This window comes from Rhinolophus sinicus, linkage group LG11, assembly GCF_036562045.2.
Source record: "Rhinolophus sinicus isolate RSC01 linkage group LG11, ASM3656204v1, whole genome shotgun sequence".
Lineage (NCBI taxonomy): Eukaryota > Metazoa > Chordata > Mammalia > Chiroptera > Rhinolophidae > Rhinolophus > Rhinolophus sinicus.
Window position 1 is genome coordinate 5,000,002 of NC_133760.1, and position 25,791 is coordinate 5,025,792.

Here is a 25,791-nt window from a genome sequence, read left to right on the forward strand (position 1 = left end):
CATGACGTAACAGGAATGTATGAGCCATATTCGACAAAGGAAACAGTTAATAGAAACAAAGATAACAGCTCCAAGATAATATGGATATTACAATATGCAAAGATGTTAAAGCACCTAATACAAATATGTTCAAAGATTTAAAGGGAAAGATATGCATAATTTAAAAACAGCTGAGGGATCCTAGTAGAAAAGAGAAACTAAAAAAAAAGTCAATTGGAAATTCTAGAGCTGAAAAATACAATTGAAATAAAAATTTCACTGGCTGGACTTCTAAGGAGGTTGGAAGTAAAATTAGTGAATATGGAGATAGGTCAATAGAAACCATCCAACCTGAAGAACAGAGAGAAAAAATATTAAAGACAAATGAATAGCACCTCAGAGACCTGTAGAATAATATCAGACAGTCTACCCTACAAGTAATTGGAGTTTCAGAAGGAGAGGAAAAGAGGATGGGACAGAAAAGTATTTGCAGAAATAGTGGTTCCAAATTTATCAATTTTGGTGAAAGACCTTAACTTACAGTTCTAACTATTTCAGTAAACTCCAAGCAGGATGAAAACAAGAAAATCACACCCACGTACATCATAGTCAAATTGCTGAAATTTAAAATATAAAGAGACAATCTTGAAAGCAGCCAGAGAAAAATGACACATTGTGTATAAGAGAACAATGATATTAATATTGGCTGACTTCTCACCACAGTGGAGGGGATGTCATAAGACAATGGAACAGTATCTTTAAGGTGCCTATAGGAGAAAAAAAATCTGTCAATCCAGAATTCTGTAAAAATATCCTTCAAAAAGAAAGTGAAATAAGGACATTTTCAGATAAATCAAATCTCAGATAATTTATTGCCTGCAGACCACAAAAATTGCTAAAGGAAGTTCTTTAAGCTGAGGAAATGACACTAAGTAGTAACTCATCTATACAGGAAAGAATGCAGATCATCAGAAGTGTTTTAAAATCAAGGTAAGATGGATTGGGAATGTGGGGGATGAGGCAGAAAGGGGCTGCTTATACTGTGAAGAAGGCAAGAAAACATTTGAGCAAAGATTTGAAGGATGTGAGGAAGTAAGCCATGTAAATATCTGCAGGCAGCAGAAACAGCTTGTGCAGAGGTCCTGAGGTAGGACCATTTTTAGTGTGTCCAAGGGACAATGAGGAGGCCAGTGTGGCTGGAGCAGAATGGACGATGGGGGAGGGGTTGGAGGTGAGGTAAGACAAGGAATCGGAGCAAACTGTGCAGTCACAGTGGGTCACAGTGAGGACTCCCCCAGCTTTCACTCTGAATGAAGTAGATGCCACAGGAGACTCTTGACAAGAGAAGGGACAGGCTCTGACTTAACTACAATCACTGTAACTTCTAGGATGAGGCTAGACTAAAGGGGGCTAGGATGGGAGCAGAAGGTCACTGAGGAGGTTGCCACAATAACCCAAGGGAGGGATGCAGGCCTGGTGGGACCCTTGCCAACCCTTCTAGACTTCTCCGGCTCCTCACTCACCCTCAATCACTGCATTCCAGCTTCCCTGCTCTTGTCTCCCTTGCCAAGACTCACTGTGTTCCCTCCTACGTCAGGGTCTTTGCACATGCTGCTCTCTCTGTCTGGAACACCCTTACTTCCCCTCTGTTTCTAAAACGACTTATTCTTGAGATCTCAGTAAAAATTTCCCTTCCTCCCCGAAAGCCTTCCCTGCCAACCTTGACTGAAACAGACTCTCCTGTGGAAGCTTCTCACCTACGAAAGCATGGTGACAGGTAGCAGTTAAGCCCTGAGCTCTTTAGGTGACCTGAGTCACATCCATCTCTCCCACTCGACTCTGAGCTCCATAGAGGCAAGGCCACTGTGTGGCTCATTCACCAGCCCCCAGCACACAGTAGGCACTCAATACACAATTAACACATGACTGGTCCAAGAGGACAGTCTCCCCTTTGTCACTTGGAGGATGGATTCAATTCATGTAGTCTGAAAATAAGCGTTGAACCCATGCTGTCTTCCAGATACACTCCTCAGCATTGGTGATACAACAGTGATGAAAATAGTCAAATAGTGAAAAATCTCTCCCCTGGTGGAGCTGATGAGTGGCACGAGAAAGTTCTTCATCCTGAGGAGGTAGTTCAGAACTTTCCATCCCTGTTGCCACCTCCTTCTTGTACACCCCGGTGGTGCTTCATCTGTCCTTGCCCCCAAGCCCTCATCCTCTGAGCTCCCTGAAGCCCCTCCCATCAAATTCCCATCCAGTGTCACCGTGTCCTGTGTCCGAGGGCGGGGGTCAGGCCAAGGGAGCTTTGTCTGTCCAGGACAGCCACCAGCCTTGAGGATGGATTGTGGTTGGGGACATATGGCAGGAAGCTGGCCAGTGAGTTTCAGAGCAGATAAGGGTCCAGAAAAGAATCTTGAGCAAGAGTCATGGTGGCCCCAGAGACCAATATCAGAACCTGTAACGTGTCACTAGATGTGGGTCCTGATAGGCCTAGAGGCTGGGCAGGTGGGGGGCTCCAGAGAGATCGTTTCTCTGTGCCATTCCACTTCTCTTTGTCTATCCTTTCTCATGGCCCAGGCCCAGGCCCCATCTCAGAAAGGAGCTCAGCTTCCTTAAGCACCTGCTATGTGTTTTCCGTGTGTTACTGCACAGCAGAGGGGTTAGAGTCAGGCGACCTGAGTTGGAATCCTGGCTCCACCTCTTTTGAGCTCTATGACCTTGGCTGGGTTACTTAACCACTCTGTGCCTGAGTTTCTGCACCTGTGATATGCAGATAATCATAGTTCTTGTTTTACGCGCTGGGCTTGGTGAATGTCAGCTATGCGTCATCCAGGGCGTGGATTTATGTGGACGTGGGTGTGGATGTTCAGGGTACGGACACAGTTCTGACCGCAGTAACTGAGACAGACATAACTGTTGTATGGATAACATGGGTTCATATTTATGCTGTGCTCTGAGCTTACCCGACACAGAATTCATGTTTTGTGAGTGTCTGTTAAATAAGTAAATAAGCAAAGGGTCCTCAAGTAAGAGTTTGCAGACTATGGGTGATGTTTTCTCCAGCACTCACGTAAAGGGGAACCACATAATACGTTTTTTAATTAAGCTGGATGTAGCTATTTCTGTCATTTTTTTATTTGCCTCCTTTTTTTCCGGCAGACACTGCTAGCTGTCTACCCAATTTCCTACCCAGTTTCCCCTTCTTCTTGCCATCAAAAGCCCAGTTTTGTTCAGGGCACAATGGGCCCTGATAGAATGATCTGCTTTCCCAACTTGCCTTGTAGCTGGAAGTGGCCACGTGACACAGTTCTGGATAACCAGGTGTAGGCGGAGAGTTTCCGGAAATTGCTTGCTTTCCTTGATACAGGTACCATCTTATTTATTTATTTATTTATTTATTTATTTATTTATTTATTTAAGATGCAAGAGTTAGATTCTAGGATTGGAATTACTGGGTTAATAGGATGTATGTTTGTAATTGATGTTGCTACACTGCTGTCCACAAAAACCAGAGTATTCACATTTCCACATGGGCTGGATGTTGAAGGGAACAGGGTAAAGAACACACCCAGACCCAGGCCCTGCTCGCAGGAAACTCTGAGTACTGAGAGAGACAGACAGGACACCAACACCTTCACAAATAAATGTATTTATTTACACATGGGGTTAAGTCTTCTGAAGAATGGGAACTTAGTCTGATGAGAGTTGCAACAGAGGAAGAGGTGTCGGGGCCACAGGTTTGCTGAGGAAGCGACAATCAAAGTGAGATGTGAAGGATAACAGGTGTTTATTGAACAAAGAGGAAAGCAAGAGTGTTCGGAGAGTGGGAATGGCATGTGCAAAGTCCCTGAGGATCAGATCTGCTTTTCTAGAGCTGCCAGGGACAACAGAGCCTGTCCCCCTTTTTATATTGCTGAGGCTTCTTTACCAGCAGTTTAGAATGGCTGGAATTTCCTAAACCAAGCACCGGAATTGCCATAGTTGACGTTAAAAGAAAACAACAGATATGTAAAGCTCTCATGAATATGGGAAGAAGGTTTTCAGTAAGGGATTATTAGCAAATAGACAACACGGAGCGTGAAATGGTTTTATCTGCACAGAAGAAAGCCAAGAAGTCAGCTTTGAGAGGGCCCCAATTTTTAGAAAATCAATTTCATTGAGATATAATTTACATGTAATAAAAATTTCCCATTTTAAACATACACTCATTTAGTTTCTGCTCAATTTATACACCCCTGTCCCAGCACTATGATCAAGATATACAACATTTTTATCCCCTCGATTCCCTCACCACACACCTAATCTGCCAGCTGCCTTAATCCTAGACTTGCCCGTCTCCAAAAATATGGGAAACACATTTATGTTGTTTCTAAGTCCCCAGTCTGTGGAATTCTGTTGTAGGAGCCCGAATGGACTAAGACAGGGCAGTAATGAATTAAGCTTTGACTATCCCAGCTCAATGTTTAAAGTCTTCATCGCCCCACAGATCATGCTGGTGGCCCTTGAATTTGTGGTCACTGTAGATTCATACAACTGAGGATGTAGGGAGCTGCAAAGACAGTTTGTGGGAGAACTACATGGGACTCTGCTCCTAAAAAGCCCCAAGCTCGTCCCTGGCATGCAGGGCCCTCAATCCTGTCTCCCCACTCCCCTCTCTTCTCTTTCTGAGATTGCCAAGGCTGTTGTGTTGATGAAATTAGTTCATACATGCAAAGCACTACAACAGTGCCTGACATACAATAGGTGCTCAAACTGGTCAGCTCTTGTATTTAACAGGATGGTTTCTTCTGCAGAGTGTTTCAAAGGCTGCATTCCACGGACTCTAGGACATACCATTTTTATGGGTACCACGAAGAAAGAAAAGGCAGAACCTATACAACATAACACAATGCTTCTTACCACTCTGAGTTTTACTTTATATTTAAAAGATCTCCGATAGATGAATTTTGTGTATGCTCAAAAGGAAAATGTAAGTGAAATAGGTTAAAGTATTTGAAAACTTTCTTCCTGGTTGCTTTTTTGTTGTTAGAAATTTTTTTTACTATGGAAAATTCTTCAAACACATACAAAAATAGTCAAAATAGTGTAATAACTCTTGCATGTACCTAGTACTCAACTTCCACGATCCTGTTTCATCTATATTCCCACGCATTCTCCCCCAACCAGATAAATTGGAAGCAAATTTCAGATGTATCATTTTATTTCAGTATTTCGACTTACATCTCTAAAAGAAAGAACTTTAAAATGTGTAATAGCATTATCATACCTAAAAATAATAGTTCCTTAATACACACAAAATAAATTCTGTCAGTGTTTACATTTGTAATTGTCTCATATATTATGTATTGTATTATATAATGCATTTATTTATTTTATATATATATATATATATATATATATATATATATATATATATATATTACAAATTAGGATGTTTTTGTGTGTTTTTTTAAGATTTTATTGGGGAGGGGAACCGGACTTTATTGGGGAACAGTGTGTACTTCCAGGACTTTTTTTTCCCAAGTCAAGTTGTTGTCCTTTCAATCTTAGTTGTGGAGGGTGCCGTTCAGCTTCAAATTGTTGCCTTTTCAGTCTTAGTTGTGGAGGGCGCAGCTCAGCTCCAGGTCCAGTTGCCATTGCTAGTTGCAGGGGGCGCAGCCCACCATCCCTTGTGGGAGTCGAACCGGCAACCTTGTGGTTGAGAGGACGCATTCCAACCAACTGAGCCATCCGGGAGGCAGCTCAGCTCAGGGTGCCGTGTTCAATCTTTAGTTTCAGGGGGCGGAGCCCACCATCCCTTGAGGGAGTTGAGAAATCGAACTGGCAACCTTGCGGTTGAGAGCCCACTGGCCCATGTGGGAATCAAACCGGCAGGCAGCCTTCGGAGTTAGGAGCACGGAGCTCCAACCACCTGAGCCACCGGGCCAGCCCCACAAATTAGAATGTTTTGAGGGGTGGATCACTTTTGACTCCGAATCATTGATGTTCATATATTTCTAAACAATACCCTCCTGGGTGCCATCTAGATCAGGGGTGTGCAAACTTTTTCTGTAAGTGTTGAGAATAAATATTTTCAGCTTTGTGGGCCACTCAAATTGTATGGTAACTACTCAATCCTGCATTGTGGAAAGCAATTACATAGATAACAGGTGAGTGGGTATGGCTGTGTGCCACTACAACTTTATGGACACTGAATTTTGAATTTTATATAATTTTCACACATCATGAATATTGTTCTTTTGATTTTTGTTCAATCACTTTAAAATGTGAAAACCATTCTTTACATGCAGAGGCTGTACAGAAACAGGCATGTGCCATGTTTTTTCCAACCTTGAACTAGACCCTGATCTAGCTGTGGTGAGGCAGCCTTTCTTTAAAGATGACATGTGAGAAGTAAAAATCATTACGATTGGGCTCTTCAGTAAGTTGCAATTCCGTGCCCTAGCCTATTATTGATTTCTGTTTCCAGAACATTTCTAAACACAACTTATCGACCACTAATCCCTCCGCCGCATGCAGACCAAGTCTGTTCCCAGGGACTCAAGGTACCCCACTCTCATCTGCAGGATTTTCTTCTAGGCTGCAGACACCCCCTCTGCCGGTGTTCACGCTTCACCATGGGTACTGGTGCAGTGCCAGCCATTGGGAGAGGTCACCCAGTTTCAGAGGGGTCAAGGTGAGGGATAATGTACTTCTAAGAATTGACCAAATCAAATATGTTACCTTTTTGATGCCCTCCTTTATCAAAGCCAGTTCCTTTTTTTAAGGGGAATACTGGGGGCAGCTAGTAAAATGATAAACGTCCTCACCAGGCTATGCTCTACTTAGATATTGGGATTGCTTCTTGAAGTGGTGACATCCTAAATGGTATACTCAAGCAGGTAGCCTTGTTTTGTATAATTCATTTCTAGAATTAAGTACTTCCCCTGCTGCTACATATTCTTCAACCTTTAAAAATCATAGTACCCCATGCACTATGTGGAGGAGAGACTGTGCCATGACATGGCCTCTAACTCGTGAGCTGGACCCAGGCCAGAATGGAGATTGCTTACTGTAAACCCCCCTTAGAGACTGTCTGATGATAGTCATGTTCGTTCTGACATAAACCAGCACCCCGCCTCTGTCTTGTGCTACATACTGGTTTCTGGACATTGTCCTGACCTGGTCAAGCATGTGAAGTAATTTCCCGTACCTGCTGGCATTTACGGACTAGTACCTGTGACTACCACGCCTTGCCCTATGTAATTCTCCATCTCCTGCTAAGCAGCGTGCGATCTATTTCATCTTGCAGCTGCCCAAGACATGCCTCATATGTAAGTTTCCTTTAATAAACTCCATTAATTACCAGACTGGATTGGCCAGCCTCATTCTTACATCTTTGCCTGCCAGTCCCGGCGCCTTTCCCTGGGTTTGTGTGTCTTAACACAATAATTGTGACATACTTACCCAATTCCTTCTCAGGACCAATTTAAATTGTTCCGCCACCACCACATGTTTTATTATTATAAGTAGTGCTGCAAATGACTCCTTTGGGGATAAGGCTTTTATTTTTCCATGTTTAGGTTTACTTCTCTGGGTTCCCAGAAGTGGACCCCAAAGAAGACCCTGAGGATTCGAGGACGTACAACAGGGCAGGAGAGAATCCATCTCAGCCTCACCCACCAGCTTTGCTCTTCTTGTTAAAAAAAATTTCCCCTGGTTATTGACTTATTGGAATGATTTTGATTTCCTGTGTGATAGAATATCTTCCTGGAATCGTTGGTTACTTACTATATATTCCCTCTTTTGTGAACTGTCTCTTCATGTCTTTTGCCTACTTGCCTCCTGGAACCCAACAGTTTTGTTCCCTTTTCTGTCACTTTACATGATGACATTATTAATGCTATTTCTGTCACATGAGGTACAATTTTTCTCAAGTCTATTTCTTCACTTTTATTTTTAGTGTGAGTTGTTTTTTATACACAAAGCTTTTAAATTTAAGGTTGTCAAATCTGTATCCTTAATATGAGAAAAAAAGGAAAAAACTACTTTAACTATTTTTAAGATTTCTGCATACAAAAAAAATTCACTCTTTTCAGTGCAGTTCTAGGGTTTTAACAAATACATACATTGCATAACCACCATCCCAACCAAGACACAGAGTGGTTCATAACCCAAAAATTCCCGTGCACCCCTTTATACTTTAAGTATTTTAAAACATAGGAAAGCTAAAAGAATTGACATGATAAATAAGCAACTGCTTTCTCCTAGTCATTCTGTATTTTTAAATATTGAACCCATGTGTAGGAGGTCTCTAACAAATAAAGGTTATGGTAAAATTGGTTTCATTATACATCATTTGGTAGCAACTATTGCTGTTATTAAGCAGACCAACATATGCATAATGGGAGTACCAGAAGGAGAGGAGAGAGAGGGAGGAACAGGAAAAAAATTGAAGAAAAAATGGCTGAAAACATCCCAATTTATTACACTAACCTACACATCTAGGAAGCTCAATGAGCTCAAATAGAATAAATATGAAGAGACCCACAACCAGACACATCTTTGAAGAGTCAAAGACAAAGAGAAAATCTTGAAAGCAGAAAAGAGAAAAATGACTTTTCACATGCAAAGAAACCCCAATAAGATAAATAGCTGACTTCTCAGCAGAAAAGATTGAGGCCAGAAGGCAGTGGTATAACAAATTCAAAGTGCTCAAAGAATGAAAAGTGTTGACCAAGAATCCTATACCTAGCAAAGCTATCGTTCAAAAGTGAAGGCAAAATAAAGAAATACCCAGATAAACAAAAACTGAGAGGATTCTGTTGCTAGTTGATCTGTTTTATAACTAATACTAAAAGGAAGTTCTTCAGGCTGAAAGAAAAGTGATTCCAGATGGTAATGCAAATTCATAGTAAAAAACTAGCAAAGGTTATTATGTAATTATAAAAGTATACATGCACAGTTTTTTTCCCTTTATTCTCTTAACACTTTTAAAAGCAATTGTGTGTGTGTATATATATATATATATATATATATATATATATATATATATATATATATATAAATCTATATATATCTATATATCTATATATAAATCGGGGGTGCCAAAAAATATATATTCACATTTTAAGAGATGTTATCTATGCTCAAGCAGTAGTTCACTATAATCAGAAGTGTCTGGATGCTGATGGTAAACGCTTTGAGCACCTCTTGTAATTGCAGAAGTCAAACATGATTTGTATTCATCGTTTGTTATTGGTATATATTGAGTATTACAATTAATACAGTGTTTTCCTTTCTTAAAATGTGTATACATTTTTTTGGCACCCTATATGAGTGTGTATATACGTAAATGTGTTGTTGGGCCTATAACACGTAGACATGTACGGCAGGTCATTCATTATAACATTGATGAGATGCCATAGGAACTTAACTCTTTTTATATCAGTTAGTTTATGGCAAAATTGGTTTCATTATATATTGTTTGGCTTAAAGTCACAGAATCTATCAATGATATTACTTACTGTAATATATTTACCTATAACAACACAAAGAAGGTGGGTGAGAGAAAAGCTGTATTGGGCTAAGGAATGACAACAGATGGTAAAGTATTAATGATAATAATGTGTATTGGGGTTTGAAACATTAATACATATATAACAATAATACCACAGAAAGGGAGAAAAGGGAGTAGAGCTATATATGAGTAAGGATTTTCTATCTCGTTGGAATTAAGCTAGTATAAATCTGAATCTGATTCTGCTCAATTCAAACATATATGTAAGCTCCAAAGAAACAACTTTAAAAAAATAGAATATGTAGGGGCAGCCAGTTAGCTCAGATGGTTAGAGTGCGGTGCTCTTAACAACAAGGTTGCTGGTTTGATCCCCACATGGGCCACTGTGAGCTGCGCCCTCCACAACTAGGTTGAAAAAACTACTTGACTTGGAGTCACATTTAAATAAATAAAAACACAAATAAATCAAAAAATTTTTTTAAATGTTAAAAAATAGAATATATAAAGAAGTCTTACAATTCAATAACAAAAAACAAAAGTTTTTTAAATGGGCAAAGGATCTGAATAGACATTTCCCAAAAAAGATATACAAATGGCCAAAAAAACTCATGAAAATATTAACACCATTATGCATCAGAGAAGTGCAAATCAAAACCACAGTGGGGAACCAATTCACACACACAAGGATGGCTAGAATAAAAATGTCAGATAGTAACAATGTTGGTGAGGACACAGAGAAATCAGAACCCCCATAAACAGCTGATAGGAATGTAAAATAGGGCAGCTGCTTTGGGAAACAGACTAGCAGCTCCCCAGACAGAGTTACCTCATGATCTAGCAATTCTCCTCCTAAGTATATATCCAAGAGACGTTAATACAGATGTCCACAGAAAAACCTGTAGACTTGTTCATAGCAGCATTGTTCATAGGGTGGAAATAGCAGCATTGTTCAAAGGGTGGAAACAACCCAAATGTCCATCAAGTGACAAATGAATAAACAAAATGTGGTCGATCCATACAATGAAATGTTATTCAGCCATAAAAAGGAACAAGGTACTAATACTTGATACAACCTGGATGAACCTTGAAAACATTATGCTAAATGAAAGAAGCCCGTCACAGAGGGCCACATATTATATAATTCCATTCATATGAAATGTCCATAATAGGCAATTCTATAGAGATAGAAAATAGATCGGTGGTTTCTTAGGGCTGGGGTCAGAAGGGGAGATAGGGGTAGCTAAAGGGCATGCAGTTTTTTTGAGATGGTGAAAATGTTCTACAGTTGACTGTGGTGAAGATTGCACATATCCAAATATACTAAGTACCACTAAATTGCACACTTTACTGTTAAACTAATCCAGATAGAAATTTGCTTGCAATTGTATTAAATCTATAAATTATTTGTGAGGTATTGACATTTGTATAATATTTACTCACCCCAACCAAGAGCAAAGTATGTCTTTTCTTTTATTCAGATCATCTTTTGGGTCCTTTATTAGACTTTAAATTTTTTCCACAAAATCTTATGTTTTCTTATTTGCTAGTTCCTAGGTGATTTCTAGATTTTGTTGGGATTGTGAATAGTATTTTTAATTACAATTTGTTTGTTTACTTTTGGTGTAGAGAAATGAAAATGATTTTTGTAGGCTAATTTTGTAACTGGGGACCTTGCTGATATCTCTTATTATTTGTTCTCATAGTTCGTTCATTCTATTGGTCTTATTGGGTATATAATTATATCATGTTCAAATAATGACAGCTTTTTCTATTCCCTTCTGGTATTTACACCTTTTCTTTTTATTTTTTAATAAAGCATTAGTCAGGATTTATGTACAATATATGTTAAGCAATAGCTATGATACCCTGATGTTATTCTTTTTTTTTATATAGGACTTTATTGGGGAACAGTGTTTTTTTCCCAGGACTTTTTTCCAAGTCAAGTTGTTGTCCTTTCAATCTTAGTTGTGGAGGGTTCTGTTCAGCTTCAAGTTGTTGTCCTTTCAGTCTTAGTTGCAGGGGGCGCAGCCCACCATCCCTTGCGGGAATTGAACCAGCAACCTTGTGGCTGAGAGGATGCGCTCCAACCAACTGAGCCATCCGGGAGCTCAGCAGCAGCTCAGCTCAAGGTGCCATGTTCAATCTTAGTTGCAGGGGGCGCTGCCCACCATCCCTTGCGGGACTTGAGGAGTTGAACTGGCAGCCTTGTGGTTGAGAGCCCACTGGCCCATGTGGGAATCGAACCGGCAGCCTTCGGAGTTAGGAGCATGGAGCTCTAACTGCCTGAGCCACCGGGCCGGCCCCCTGATGTTATTCTTGATCTTAAAAGGAAGGCATTCAAATTTCTGTGGTGTTTGCTGGAAGCTTTAAGAAGAAAATTCCTTTTTTTCTTAGTTTACTACATGTCTTAATTTTTAATGATGAATAGATGCAAAACCTTACCAAATTACTTTTCCACATGGATTAAAATAATTACATTTTCTTCCTTGGTCTATTAATACGGTGAATTACGTTGAAATAGCATTTTTTCAAATTTTTGAACCATTTTGCATTACAGGGGTAAATCCTGCTTGACCATGTGAACTCTGACACAATGTTGGATTTCATAGGCTGTTATTTGAGTTAGGAGTTTTACACCCACATTCACAGTGAAATGGACCTACAATTTCCTCTTCTTGTTCCTTATCTGGTTTTGGAACCAACATTGCATTAGCTTCCAAAAGAAAGCTAGACAGATTTTACATGATTTCTAGTTTCTGGAACAATGTGTATAAGATAAGAATTAAACATTCCTTGAGTGTTTGTTATCACTCACCTAGAAAACCATCTGTACTTGTGGATATTTTTTTTAAGAGACAGAGGGGAGATACTTGACTATAACTTCAAATACTTTAGTACTTATTGATTTATTCAAGTTCTTTGATTCTTATACAATTTTTAATATTTTATATATTTTTTCGTAATTTAACTATTTCATCTAGGTTTTTTAACGTTAGCACATAAGTAATCATAATACTATTTCATTATTTTTTTATAGCTCTGCCCTGGCTATAATTATTCATTTCTACAGTTTGTGTTTACTTGGTCTTTCTCTTTTTCCTTATTATTATTTTTTGTTCAAAAGTCAGTTTATCGGGGATTGGCCGGTGGCTCAGGCGGTTGGAGCTCCGTGCTCCTAACTCCGAAGGCTGCCAGTTCGATTCCCACATGGGCCAGTGGGCTCTCAACCACAAGGCTGCCAGTTCGATTCCTCAACTCCTGCAAGGGATGGTGGGCTGTGCCCCCTGCAACTAGAGAACGGCAACTGGACCTGGAGCTGAGCTGCGCCCTCCACAACTAAGACTGAAAGGACAACAACTTGACTTAGAAAAAAGTCCTGGAAGTACACACTGTTCCCCAATAAAGTCCTGTTCCCCTTCCCCAATAAAATCTTTAAAAAAAAAAAAAGTCAGTTTATCTTAATGACTTTTTCAAAAATAAAAATAGCTGTTTGGTTTTTTAATCTTCTTTTTTTCCATTCAGTTCTTTGACTTCTGCACATACCTTAAAAAAAAAAATTAGTTTGCCCGTACTTTTTTTTATCATTTATATTGCTCTTGTTTCTTGGATTTGATTTATTGCTGTTTTCCAACCATTTGAGTTAGATGCATAGGTCATTCTATATAAAAAAAAAATTGTTGGATAAAGTTTTTATCAAATGTTTTTTCTCTATGAAGATTGTCATCTGGTTTTCCTCCATTAATCTGTTTAATGTGATGAATTAATTAATAGATCTTTCTAATGCTAAATAACCTTGCATATCTGGTATAACCTCATCAAGTATCCTATTTTTATATATTGATGACATCAGATGGTAATATTGTATTTAGGATTTTTTTATTCATGAGAGAATAGACTGTGATTTTCCTTGTGTAAGCTGTTCTTGACTTTTTTTTTATTAACATTGCAGTAACTTCATAACATGAGTTAGGGAATATTATTTCTTTTTATAATCTCTGGGAGAATTTATACAAAAATTTTTTTGTGCATGAAATTTTGTATAAAGCAATGGTTACTGAGACAGTATGGTCTTGGTGAAGGCTTAGACAAATAAACTAATGTGCAAAATAGAGAACCACAAATCTGAAAAAGACCCACAAATCCTAAAGTATGACAGAGCAGGGACCACAGAGAACTTGGGAAAGGATAAATATTCAACAAGTGCTGTTGAAATAATTGGTCATCCTATGGGGGGCAAAATGAAATTGGATTTCTACTTCTCACCTCACAAAAATCAACTTCAGATGGATTAAAGACTTAAATGTGGAATTCAAAAACTTTTAGAAGATAATGAAGGAGAATGCCTTTATAGCCTTGGGGCAGGGAGAGGATTTCTTAAATGAGTCCCAAAAAGGACCCAGTACAAACACTCAGAAATTTGCATTAAAATTAAGAACTTCTGGGGGTGGCTGGATAGCTCAGTTGGTTAGAGCACGAGCTCTCAACAATAGGGTTGCCGATTCAATTCCCACATTGGCTGGTGGGCTGCGCCCCTGCAACTAAAGATTGAAAACTGCAATTGGACTTGGAGCTGAGCTGCACCCTCCACAACTAGATTGAAGGACAATGACTTGGAGCTGATAAGCTCTGGAGAAACGCACTGTTCCCCAATATTCCCCAATAGAATGAAAAAAGAAAAAAAAAGATTATTGTAAAAAAGAAATTAAGATCTTCTGATCAATTGACAACATTATCAAGAAAGTAAAAGAACAGGTGACAGATTTGTAACGCATAACCAACAAAGTATTAATATGTGGAATATAGAAAGACTACCAATTATCAAGAAGAAGACACCCAGTATAAAAAAATTCCACATGTATTTAAAATTGTATATGTAAAACCCTACAACAGGTACTTCAGAGAAGAACATGAGAATATCAGATAGGCAGATAAAAAGACTCCCAGCCTCATCAGTGTTTGGGGACATGCAAATTAAGACCATATTGAGCTACCATGTTCCACTTACCAGACTGGCAAAGCTCTCACACCTGATGGTACTGAGAGTTGACAATGACATAGAGAATTGGAAGGATGCATTGTTCACAACAGCAGAAAATGGAAACACAAATGCTCATTTGTGAAATGCACAAATGTCAGCAGGAACAAAGTACAGGCTCTCCCAGAGGACAGTGTACCACGGTGACAACTCATGAACTACAGCTACAGGCACCAACATGACCGAATCTTTGTAATATAAGTTTTCCTTTAAAAAGCAAGTTGCAAACTGTACACAGATGTTTATATCAGCTTTACTTATAATTGCCATGTCCTTCAGGAGGTGAGTGGGTAAATAAACTGTCGTCCATCCAGACAATGAATATTATTCAGTGTAAAAAGAACTGAGCTATCAAATCATGAGAAGACATCGAGGAACCTGAAATGCATATGAGTAAGTGAAAGATGCCAGTCAGAAATGGCTGCGTACTGTATGATTTCAACTACAGGACATTCTGGAAAAGGCATAACTATGGAGACAGTAAAAAGATCAGTAGTTGCCAGGGGTTGGGGGAGAGTACACAGAGGATTTTTACTCTGTATGATACTATCATCATGCATACACGTAATTATACATATTTCCAATCACATAGAATGTACAACACAAAGAGAGAACCCTTATGTAAACTTGGGGTGATGATGATGTATCAATATAGTTTCATCAACGGTGGCAAAGGTGCCACTTTGTGGGAGATGTTGACAGTGGGGGACACTATGCCTGTATGGGAGCAGGGGCATATGGGAAATCTGTGTACTCTTCTCTTAATTTTGTTGTGAACCTGAAACTGCTCTAAAAACAAACTTTAATAGTCAGGCTATAGCTGCAGACGACATACAGCAAGATGTACTTACAGGATGAGTTGTGGCCCCCTCCCAAAATTCATATGCTGAAGCCCTAGCCCCCAGTACTTTAGGATGTGACTGTATTTGGAAAAAGGGCCTTTAAAGTGATTAAGTTAAAATGAAGCCATTAGGGTGGGCTCTATTCCAAGCGGATTGGTGTCCTTATAAAAGGAGGGAATTTGGACACACAGAGAGACACCAGGGACGCCCAAGCATAAAGAAAGAGGACATAGCAAGAGGGCAGCCATCTGTAAGCTAAGGAAAGAGGCCCTCGAAGGAACCAATCCTGCCGACCCCTGCATCTCGGACTTCCCACCCCCAGAACTGTGAGAAATAAATGTCTGTTGTTTAAACGACCCAGTCTATGGTCCTTTGTTATGGCAGCTGTGGGGAGGAAGGGAGGATGAGGAATGGGGTAAGGAAGGGTGACTTAACAGTAATGCCTTATTCCTGGATAGGGTGGTGGGCTAATGTGTGGTGTTTTTATACCTCAATATCTACACATATTTTACATGTATCAGATATTAATAATTGATAAAAAGATTGTTTTTAAGGCAAAGCTGGTGTTCTACTTCTTGCCACCTCCCTGAACTCCACCCCACCTGTGGCTTCTTGCTCACAAGGCTGCCAGAAGCTGTCACTTGCTCAGGGTCAAAACCCGAAGTCCAGTTGTGTTTCGAGTAGGTGGAAAGAGGGATTGAGAGGGGAAAGTTACTCGCTTCCCCACAGGAATTTCCAAAACCCGTCCTCACACAGACACAGGGTCCTGCTCACACAAACACCTGTGCTTTGAAAAGAAGCAAGTTGCTGCTAGCAATGATGAGGCTGGCATTTTAGGAGGAGGTGGTGGCTTGGTGCCAGAGCAGAGAGGTTGTTCAAATGAAAGAATGAAGAACATGGGGCTAGCACAGGAAAAACCTGTAAAACCCAGGAAGGAGTCATGTTCAAGGCGAACTATTGACAACAGAAAAAATGACTTAACAACAAAATAAAGCTGTTCCATGCTTTACACGTTTCGTACAACAGACCCTAAAGCGGAAGGTCACACCTTACCTCATATATTCTGGTGGAGAATATGTCACCTGAAACTAATCATCACAAGCACACATCAGGCAAACTCAAGTGAGGAACTTCTATTTCTAAAAAAGGGGCAGTGAGTTGTTCTTCCAAAATGTCAATATCATAAGTATGGAAATATTCCAGATTCAAGGAGACATGACAACTAAATGCGATACCAAACCCCGGGCTGGATTCTGAACTGAGAAGGGAGGTGTGAAAGACATCATTTGAGTCAATTGACAAAACTGGCATATCACTGCTAGATTAGCTAAAAGAATTATGTAAACATTACATTTACTGAGGTTGATTATTGTGGTTATGTAAGAGAATATCTCCAATCTTAGGAAATACACACTGAAGTATTTAGGGGTAAAGGGCCATGATGTGTGTAACTAACCCTTACATCTTACATGCTTCAGGAGAAATATATATATATATATATATATATATATATATATATATATATATATATGGTATTACATGTTATATAAATATTATATATATAATATACATATATCAAAAAAATGTATACACATTTTAAGAAAGGAAAAAACTGTATTAATATATACCAATAACAAAAGATGAATACAAGTCATGTTTTATTTTGTTGACTGGCCAAAATAATTCTCCAGTAAATCCACCAAAAAGTGGTTGATTCAGGAAAAGAAAAAAGAAACCAGACCACCCCAGCAGTGTGTGAACAGCACACCTCAGGCAGGAGGTCCAACTGGCTGCACACGTGCAAAAGGAGAGCAGCGTGAGTTCCTAAGATGGCATCTATCTATCTATCTAATCTATCTATCTATCTATCTATCTATCTATCTATCTATCTATCTATCTATCTATCTATCTATCTATCTATCCCTCCCTCCCCTGGAAGTTACCACAAAGTTTAACAGGAAATCAGGACTAGAGAGTTGACAAGGGACCCAGCTCCGCCCATAGTCCTCCCAGCTCTATGGTTAATCCTAAGATGCTAGTTCACTTTTATCAACTTCTGCAATTACAAGGGGTGCTCAAAGTAGTTACCATCAGCGTCCAGACACTTCTGATATATATGGAGAGAGATAGAGAAACAATAACCAACTAGGACTGTAAAAATCTGCCTGCCAGCCATCTCTGGACACAGATAAAGCCAGTTGCAAAGTTAACAGGAAACCTTTCCCAGGAACACACCACAGCTGTAATGTGTTCTAACGACCCACTTTTGTGAGCGACTACTGTTATCTTGCTCACTGAGAGACTTTGTTCTCTAAAATCAGGGGTTTTGGAAATTTTGCTGTTTGAAATTATATCCATAAGAATGAAACATCCGGTTCTTGCCTGGAAGATCTAAGGCACTTTGACACAGACAAGAAGCCTCAATTTGCAGCCCCGATGCAGAGTTTTAGATAGAGTTTCTGGACACAACATGCCACATTTATCTTAACTTTGTAGTTTCAAAAGAAACAGGACCCTGATTCGATTTTGCAGTCCAGACCTGATGTTGACTCGTTTATGCACACCTCTGCTTTGCTCTGAAGCTGTCAAAACACTGTTTCACTTAAATTTCGCCCAAATTCCTCTTTCCACCAATCCTATAACTTGGTCACAGCTCCTCCTTTGAGATGTGGTCTCCTTCATTGCAATGGGTCAGTAAACCTGACTGAAATGAATGGGTGGGGAAGATGGATGGATGGATGGATGGATGGATGGATGGATGGATGGAGATAAAGCTAAAGCAAAGGGTAAACTATTAACAATAGATAAGCCTGGTAAAGGATATATACTACTTGTATTTGTGCAAGTTATCTGTAAGTTTGAAATTATTTCCAAATAAAGATTTTTTTTTAAGTTAAGTTGGTTCGGACCAGTGTTTAGCAAACTTTTTGCAGGCAAAAGAAAAATTTTTGTTGTTTCGTACTGTAATTCAGTACACACTTAGAAATTTTGAGAACTATTTCTAACGATTTTCTATGCATTCTGATATTTTCTATGAATTTATTTCACATTTTTAAAAAATGGTTTATGATCTACCCGTGGAAATTCACCCGCATTTTGAAAAAGTCTGAGCGCCTTTTACAGTATAAGCCTAAATGAATATTAGACTGTGGCTTCGGGTTTTCCTACCGGTTGACACGTGACCGGACTACATTTCCCAAAGTGACTCGGGTCCACGTCCGCTGGGTGGGGAGAAGAGGGTCTAAGCTCTGATTGGAGACTGCTGAGCTCTGTCGTTTTGCGAAGGGCGTGGATCCAAGTTTGCTGGGAAACGTAGGCGATTCTTCACGTGGAAAGAGAAGGCGGAGCTTATGGGAGGACCTGCGTGAGACAACCGATGGCTGCTGGGAAACGTGGTTCTGAAAAGGTGATAGAGGGCCTGTCGCTCAGCCGCCGGGGATTTAGTCCTAGCAAGTCCATGCGCTCTCCGCCGTCCACCCCACCCCACCCCCACCCCCACGGCCCGTAGTTGTTCCTCTGGCTGGGTCATCTCAGGCCTTCCACCCTTCCTCCACCACTTACCTGGGATTCATTAACGCATCGATACCAACTAGCTGCTGAGGCTTTCCTGGTCCGCGGCTGCGAGCTCTCAAACCGCAGATGCTCCGCAGAGAGCCAGGGAAGTAGAATAGGCAAATGCTGACCCCTGTGAGGCCTGGGAGGGCTTCTTGGAGGAGGGGGCAGGGTTGCTATACCTGAGTCAGGAATCAGCCCAGAATGCTGATCTGATTCGTAAACAATCCTTGCAAATGCCGTCTACTCGCCATTTCGGACCTCTGCCGACAACTCTTTGTCCCTTGGCTGGTATGACAGACATTGACCAGACAGTATGGCACCTAGAGTGATGAAGGGTGTGATGGGGAAAGCCTGGACTCCCGTGGCAGCCTAGGGGAGGCCAGGGAGGAAGAGAAGCAGCTAGAGGTCCAACTCATCTCAGGGTCCCCAACCTGGCCCCACACAGTCATCTTCCTTTATTCAAAGGGTCCCCACGTGCTAGGGGATGCTGGGGAAATGGAGTTAGGTATACCCAGCCCTGCCCCGCCACCCCAGTCTGGTTGATCAGTGCTGGGTCAGAAGAGGTCTTGCGCAAATTTGACCAGTAGGTAAGTGGCCTAGGTAGGACTAGAACTTTGGCCATCTGGCTCCAGAATCCAGGCTGGTATAACCATTGAACTGCCCCATCCATTTACTTTCCAGAATGTCAGGTCTGTGAGGGTGGCCCCTGCCTGGGCAATAACACATACTCATCAATGTCTGCCTAATCTGCCTTCTGTTTACTTCTCATAAGACATCCAGCTGACCCACATTCACCCTGGAAAACAAGCTCAGGGGGAAGAATTCTAAGCAAGGTCTTCAGTCCAGATTAAAGCCTTCCTGAACAGAGACCACCCTCCAGTCTCTCATTCTGCACCTCCTATGGCGGCTTGGGGCTGCAAAATGACTCCTGGGGGGGAACATGGTGCTCCCCCCTTTTGGAGATGACAAAGGTGGCTTGTTCCTCCTACCAGTGGATCCAACGGTGACACTTTAGGCTGCTGGTGCCATGGCTGAAGGAAGGGAAGGGGCAGAGATGTAAAGACAGACAGGGTCACACTTTGGTTTCTGGGCTCCACGATGGTGTCAGTGTCAGGACCATGCCAGTATTGGGGGAGACACTGGGGGTAGTTCCTGGGTGTCTTCATTGCCCCAGGATATAAAGGTATGAAAAATGATGGGGAAGGAAATGTATCGGGTGGCTCATATTCCACCGTTTCCCAAGTGCTCACATATCTGGGCTCACCTAAACATTCCGAGAGCCATACAAGGTAGGACTGGTTGTGCCCATATATTCAGATGAGGAAACTGAGGCTCAGAGCAGGAAAAACTGGCTCATGGCCTCAGTCAAGGAGTAGGAAACATTGGGAGGGAGCCTAAACTTCCAGGCTGGGTAGGTCCTCAAGTTTGTCTCAACACATGTCCCTGGGGATGGGGGGAGAGGGAGTGGGGCAGTGCCAGATCTTTTTACATGTTACAGTACCATCTGGTGAAACACGTTTGAGACACAATGAACAAGAGCCTTAGCTCCTTTGTGTTTCCCAGATCTCTTTGACCAGGACCAAGACCTGGGATAATGACTGACAGGTCCTGGGTTCCAAAGGCGATGAGTGGGGCATGATGGGGGTGAAGGCATCAGCAGTGTGTGCACGCACGTACTCCAGACATCTGTGTACAGGAATGGATGACCGTGTGTACATACATATTCACATGTGTTCTCCGTCACTCTGATTACGGGGTTCAAATAATACCTGTAAAAGCGGGACAGGACAGGCATCCAAAGGCCAGTCTTGCCTTTCCAGGCCTCACTGTCACGCAGTGAGATAAAGACCAAAAGTGCCACCACTACCCCTCAAGTCAGATCCCACAAGGCTTTATTTTCGCCGGACTAACCTGGTGTTCATGACTCCCAGAAAAAAACACTGGCAAGGAACGGGTCCCGGCCCCTCAGGAGCCCACCCTCCCAACCCCAGGGATCGCCCAACCAGGGAAGGAGGGAAGGGCGTAGGAGTGCACAACGCTGGCAAAGGGCCGGTGGTGGCATGGAGTGGAGAGGCGGGGGACCGGCCCCGCTAGAAGGGGAACTCGCAGACGTAGTAGAGGCGCCGCTCGCAGTCGTGGTCCCACCAGGAGCCGTCGTCCGAAGCCTGCGCCACGCAGTTCTCGAGTGTGCCGCCGTTGGGCTGGTTGGGGCTGAGCGGGTGCGGCGCGGCGCTGGGTTCGGGGTGGGGCGCACGGTGCCAAGCGAAAAAGGACACGCGCTGGCCGTTCTCGAAGAGGTACAGGCCCTCGGAGCGCCGGTCGTGCACGCCTACCCACACTGGCCAGTTGTAGGGAGCCAGCGCCCCGCGCAAGTAGCGGGTGAGCGCTTCCATCTGCTGGCGGTCGGCAGGCTGTGCCAGGCTCCCGCCCCGCGACACGCATCGCGCCTGCGCCGCGGCCTGCGCCTCGAAGTCGCGCGAGAGCAGGAAGCACTTGTGGCCAAGGCGCAGCCCCTTCAAGCAGCCTGCGGGCGGGGAGGGGTCAGGGTCTCGGAGGGCGGGGACAGGGCCTCGGGGGCGGGGTGAGGTCCTCCGAGAGCCGGGTGGGCGGGGTCAGGACCTCCGGGGGCGGGAGAAGGCGCGGTCAGAGCTTCAGAGGCAGGGCGGGAGGAGTCAGAATCCCCGGGAGCACCGAGGCCGAGTCAGGGCCGCCAGAGCGGTGCCAGACTCTGGGGACCCGACTGTAGGGGGCGTGGCGCGTCCAGAGTGGGGTCGACTCCACCACGTGGTGAGGAGCGCGCGTTCCCCACCATCCGCCTGCTCTGGGCATTCACCCTCCCGGCTACTCTAACCTCCCCTTCAGCCAAAACACCCCAAGTCTCCAGGAACCCCCTCATCCCTAGGGTCCTCAGACCTCTCCGGGCCCCCACCTCCCACCAGTTCCCCGCCCGACCCAGATCGTCCGGTTTTTCCCTCCCCGCACAGTGCGAACTCACCCTCTAAGCGGCCATGCTCGCGCTCAGCGCGGCTCTGCACCTCCTGCAGGGCTTGCACTGCGTCGCGGGTGTCGCCCGCTGCTGTTCGCAGCTGCCGCAGCCCCTGGGTCAGCTCAACCACGCGGGTGTCCAACACGTGCAGACGGACGTGCAGCTGGTGCAGACCTGCGTCTAGACTGGCCAGGCGGCCCACTGCGGACGGACAGAGCGCACACTGGACCGGGGCCCTGAGGGTGGAACCGGGGGGCCGGAGGTCTTGGGCCACAGGGATCTAGGGCTTCTGGGGGCGGAGTTGGGGAGAAGGACTCGGGAGTCCAAGAAGGTCGGTGGCCCCGGGCTCTTAGGAGGCAAGGCCGGGGACTCTGAGCTCCTAGAGATGTGGAGGCAACAGGCGGGCGGTGAGCACTTGAAAGGCCCCCGGGCAGTGAGAGGACAGTTCATTTTTTGTGAAAATGACGGCGGAGGCGTGGAAGCCAGGAGGAGCTTATGATAACTCACGGATATAAGTGACAGGGTCCTCAGGGGTGGGAGAGGGGCTGGGGCTAAAGGAGAGGGTAGGCGTTGCTTCCTCCTCCTCTTCCTCTCCCTGAAGGTTTTCCTCAGTCCCCCAGGCCCCTTTGTCTTCAAGGGTCCCTTCAGGATTTCCGTCTCCCCTCGCAGCGGGCAGTCCCAGGGCCTCCTGTAAATGCTGAGGCAGGGGAGGGATGGTCAGTGACAGCCTGTCGCCCCATTCTGACTCCCCAGATGCTCCAACCACCCCTCTCCAGCTGTAAACTGTCTTTCTGCTCTTGAGCCCCTTCTGTGAACCCATCGTCCCCATCCTCTGAGCCTATCCCATCACTCCCCTTTGTCCATTTCCCCAGCACTGGAATACCTCCTCCCAAGCCCACAGTTTCCCAGAGTCCCAGCACTCCCCACTGAGTCCCAGCACTTCCCAACTCACCTTCAGCATCAGGGCCTCCCGCTCCCGCTCCTCCTCCTGGGCTCCTCCCCAGTCACCCTCCCATTCCCATTCCCTCTCAGCTCCTTGAGTCCCAGGGCTTAAGCCCAGGAGCTGGGGGACCACCAGGGCCCCAAGGAGCCAGGCTGACTGCATCAGGCTGGGCTTGCTGCACCCAAGGCTTCAGATGAATGTCTTGCGGAGGGGATGTCTCTGGGAACTGGAGTGTGTATACAGATCACTAGCCCCCTAGTCCCTGCCTCTCCCAGATTCTCTCTGGTCCCTCTCCTCCCAATTCCTGTCTCTGTTTGTTGGTCTCTGCTCCTCAATGTGTCTCTCTCCGCCTCTCTTGGCTCCCCCGAGGCCCTGCCTCTGTGGCCGGAAGCCTCCAACGTTCCAAAGCCTGGATCCCGCCTTGGGTCTCCCCACACACCCCCCTCTTCCCACTTTCCAGAGCTCACTTCCGCCCTGCTCTTTTCTTCTTCCCAGTCCAAAAGCTCCAATGGTTAGTTAGGAAGAGGATGGAGCCGGCTTTCCAAGGGATCTTGGGGACACAGCGTCTGCCCCAGAACCCCCTTAAGGGATTGTTGGGGCTTGGCCCTGCTCCCCTTTGTCCCCCTGACCAATCCTCAGGAGGGGGGAAACCACAGGGTCTCTCTAAGGTTGTTATTACTCTGTGGTCACCATCACCCACACATCCTGCTCGAGGAGACTTTCCCACTGTTCTCAGGCTCTAGGGCACCTTCTGCCCCCACACCTCCCATCTGGCCCTCCAAGCCCTTGCCCCAAGATGCAAGTGAGTGTGTGGCCCTGCCTGTGGAACACATGTGAAGACCACGTATTCAGCTGTGCTTGCAGCAGGAGGCGGGGCTCTGAAATTCATTTGCTGTACTTCCTGGAAGCCTCCTGCAGGCCAGGCTGTGGGTGGGGCAATTCTGGGGACTCCAGACTAGCAGAAAGAATATCCCACTGGGTGAGGGGCTGGGGCAGAGGGGTGGGAGGAGGATGGGTGCGTGGGGGGGTCAGGGAAGCTTTCTCCAAGAAGTGGAGTAAACAGACGCTAAGCAGGGTGCATAGAGGGCTCTGAGCAGTCAGCGAGGTGCATCTCTTGCCTGGACCACTGCAGTCGCCTCCTCCTGCTCTCCCCCTCCTTCCTCCCAAGCCCCTCCAATCCACGCAGCTTGCCGCAGCCAGAGCAATGCTTCCAAACTGTAAATCAGATCACGTCACTCCCCACTCCCCTGCTCCCCCAGCTTCCCATCACAGGCAGGAGGGAAGCCAAACCCTGTCCTCTGCTCAGGGCCTGGACTGCCCAGCAGGGAGCTGGGAAAGGTGGACCCTTGACACCTCTGTAAGCTCATCACCCCCACTTCCCTGGCCCCCAGACTGCAGCCACACTGTGGGTTGCCTCTTTACTATTTCATGTGTGCTAAGCTCCTTCCCACCTCAGAGCTTGTGCACTAGCCTTTTCCTCTTTCTAGAAGGCTCTTTCCCCAGCCCCTGAAATCTCAGCTCAGAGAGGCCTCCCCCCACCATTACCTACCGTCTTATCTAAAGAAGCTGTTCTTCTCAAATATATAGTGATGGAAGGAGAACTGACTCTGGGTGGTGAACACACAATGGGATTAATAGATGATGTAATACAGTATTGTACACCTGAAATCTATGTAATTTTGCTAACAATTGTCACCCCAATAAATTTAATTAAAAGAAAAGGAAGTCTGGAAAATATAAAGAATAAAGAACAAGTTAACATTTGAATAGTATTTCCAGCAATAATTTGTTTTACCTCTCTTACTGGAAAATTCATTTTAATTATCCAAGAGATTAGTTTCTATTATAAATTATTACAAAGAAAGATATTGTTTGTAATAATGTAATTTGATTATGTAATTTGAGAGGAAATTATTAAAAAATCGTACTTTATTGAAAAAATGAAAAAATAAAGAAGCTGTTCTTCCACAAGTTACTTTATTAAAACACCCCATTTTACCTTTTTGGTATACTCAAGACTGGTATTATCCTGTTTGTTTACTTGTTTGTGGTCTATCTCCTGCCAATGAAGGCAGGCATTCTTGTTCATTGCTGTATCCCCAGAGCTAGAACAGGGCCAACCTGGCACATAGTAGGTGCTCAATCAGTCTGTTGAGTGAAAAAGGAAGTAGCCATTTATGGCAAGGTAACAGCCAAAAGACTGAAGGTTTGACTATTGTGTTTAGGTGGCACCCGGAGTTCCCTGAGGCAGGGGCATAGGGACATGAAGGAGGGGGGTCACGGGTAGCCAGGGTAGAGATGGTGAGGGCTGCACAGACAAGGGAAGCAAGAGGCCATGCCATGCCCACTCTATGCCAAACCCGTGACTCATGCAGGGCTTTCCCAGCTTCAGCGCAGCTGGTTGTGCCAACAAGAATGGAGCTCACCAGCCAGGGATGGCAGGGGCCACTCTTCAAGAGAAGAAACCAAGGCTTAGAGAGGGGGCAGCTCAGCCTCCTGGAGGTCACCAGTTAGCCAAGGCATCTGGCTCTAAGCAAAAGCAGGGAACCTGCCCTCAGCTGCTGGGAGCCCCAGGATGGGCCTTGGACATCAACATGTCCAGGCTTCCATTTTCCAAGAATGCAGAGGGCAGTATGACCTTGGGGAGGCTGCTCACCACTTCAGAGCCTAGATCTCTCAGGTGCACATTAGGAGTCTAGGGACCCCTCACCAGCAGCTAGAGGCCTCTGGAGATACTGCAGAGGCCGGGAATGGCCTCGTAAGCTATAGAGGGATGCACAGCCTCTCTTGCTGCTGGCACCAACATGGGCAGCTGTTCTCTCCCAGGTCCCAGCTGCTCGCCACCTGGGATGGTGGGTGTGCATCCAAAGGGAGGCCTCCCAGAGCTGGGCGGGCACCTGCTGCAGCTCATGCAGTAGTACCCCGGAGCCCGCAGCTGGAAGTGCATCC

At 44.2% G+C, this 25,791-nt stretch overlaps 1 protein-coding gene across 1 annotated transcript; it reads right to left on the reverse strand.

Annotated features, from left to right (window-relative positions):
* Window positions 1-20,788: 20,788 nt before the first annotated feature.
* CLEC11A (C-type lectin domain containing 11A) lies at window positions 20,789-23,288 on the reverse strand. Its single transcript, XM_019741546.2, has 4 exons — window positions 22,852-23,288; window positions 22,407-22,596; window positions 21,909-22,100; window positions 20,789-21,437 (listed from the first exon to the last, which is right to left on the reverse strand). Exons 1-4 carry the CDS (start codon window positions 23,002-23,004, stop codon window positions 21,004-21,006), a joined length of 969 nt encoding a protein of 322 aa, XP_019597105.1. The 5' UTR covers window positions 23,005-23,288; the 3' UTR covers window positions 20,789-21,003.
* Window positions 23,289-25,791: the final 2,503 nt, after the last annotated feature.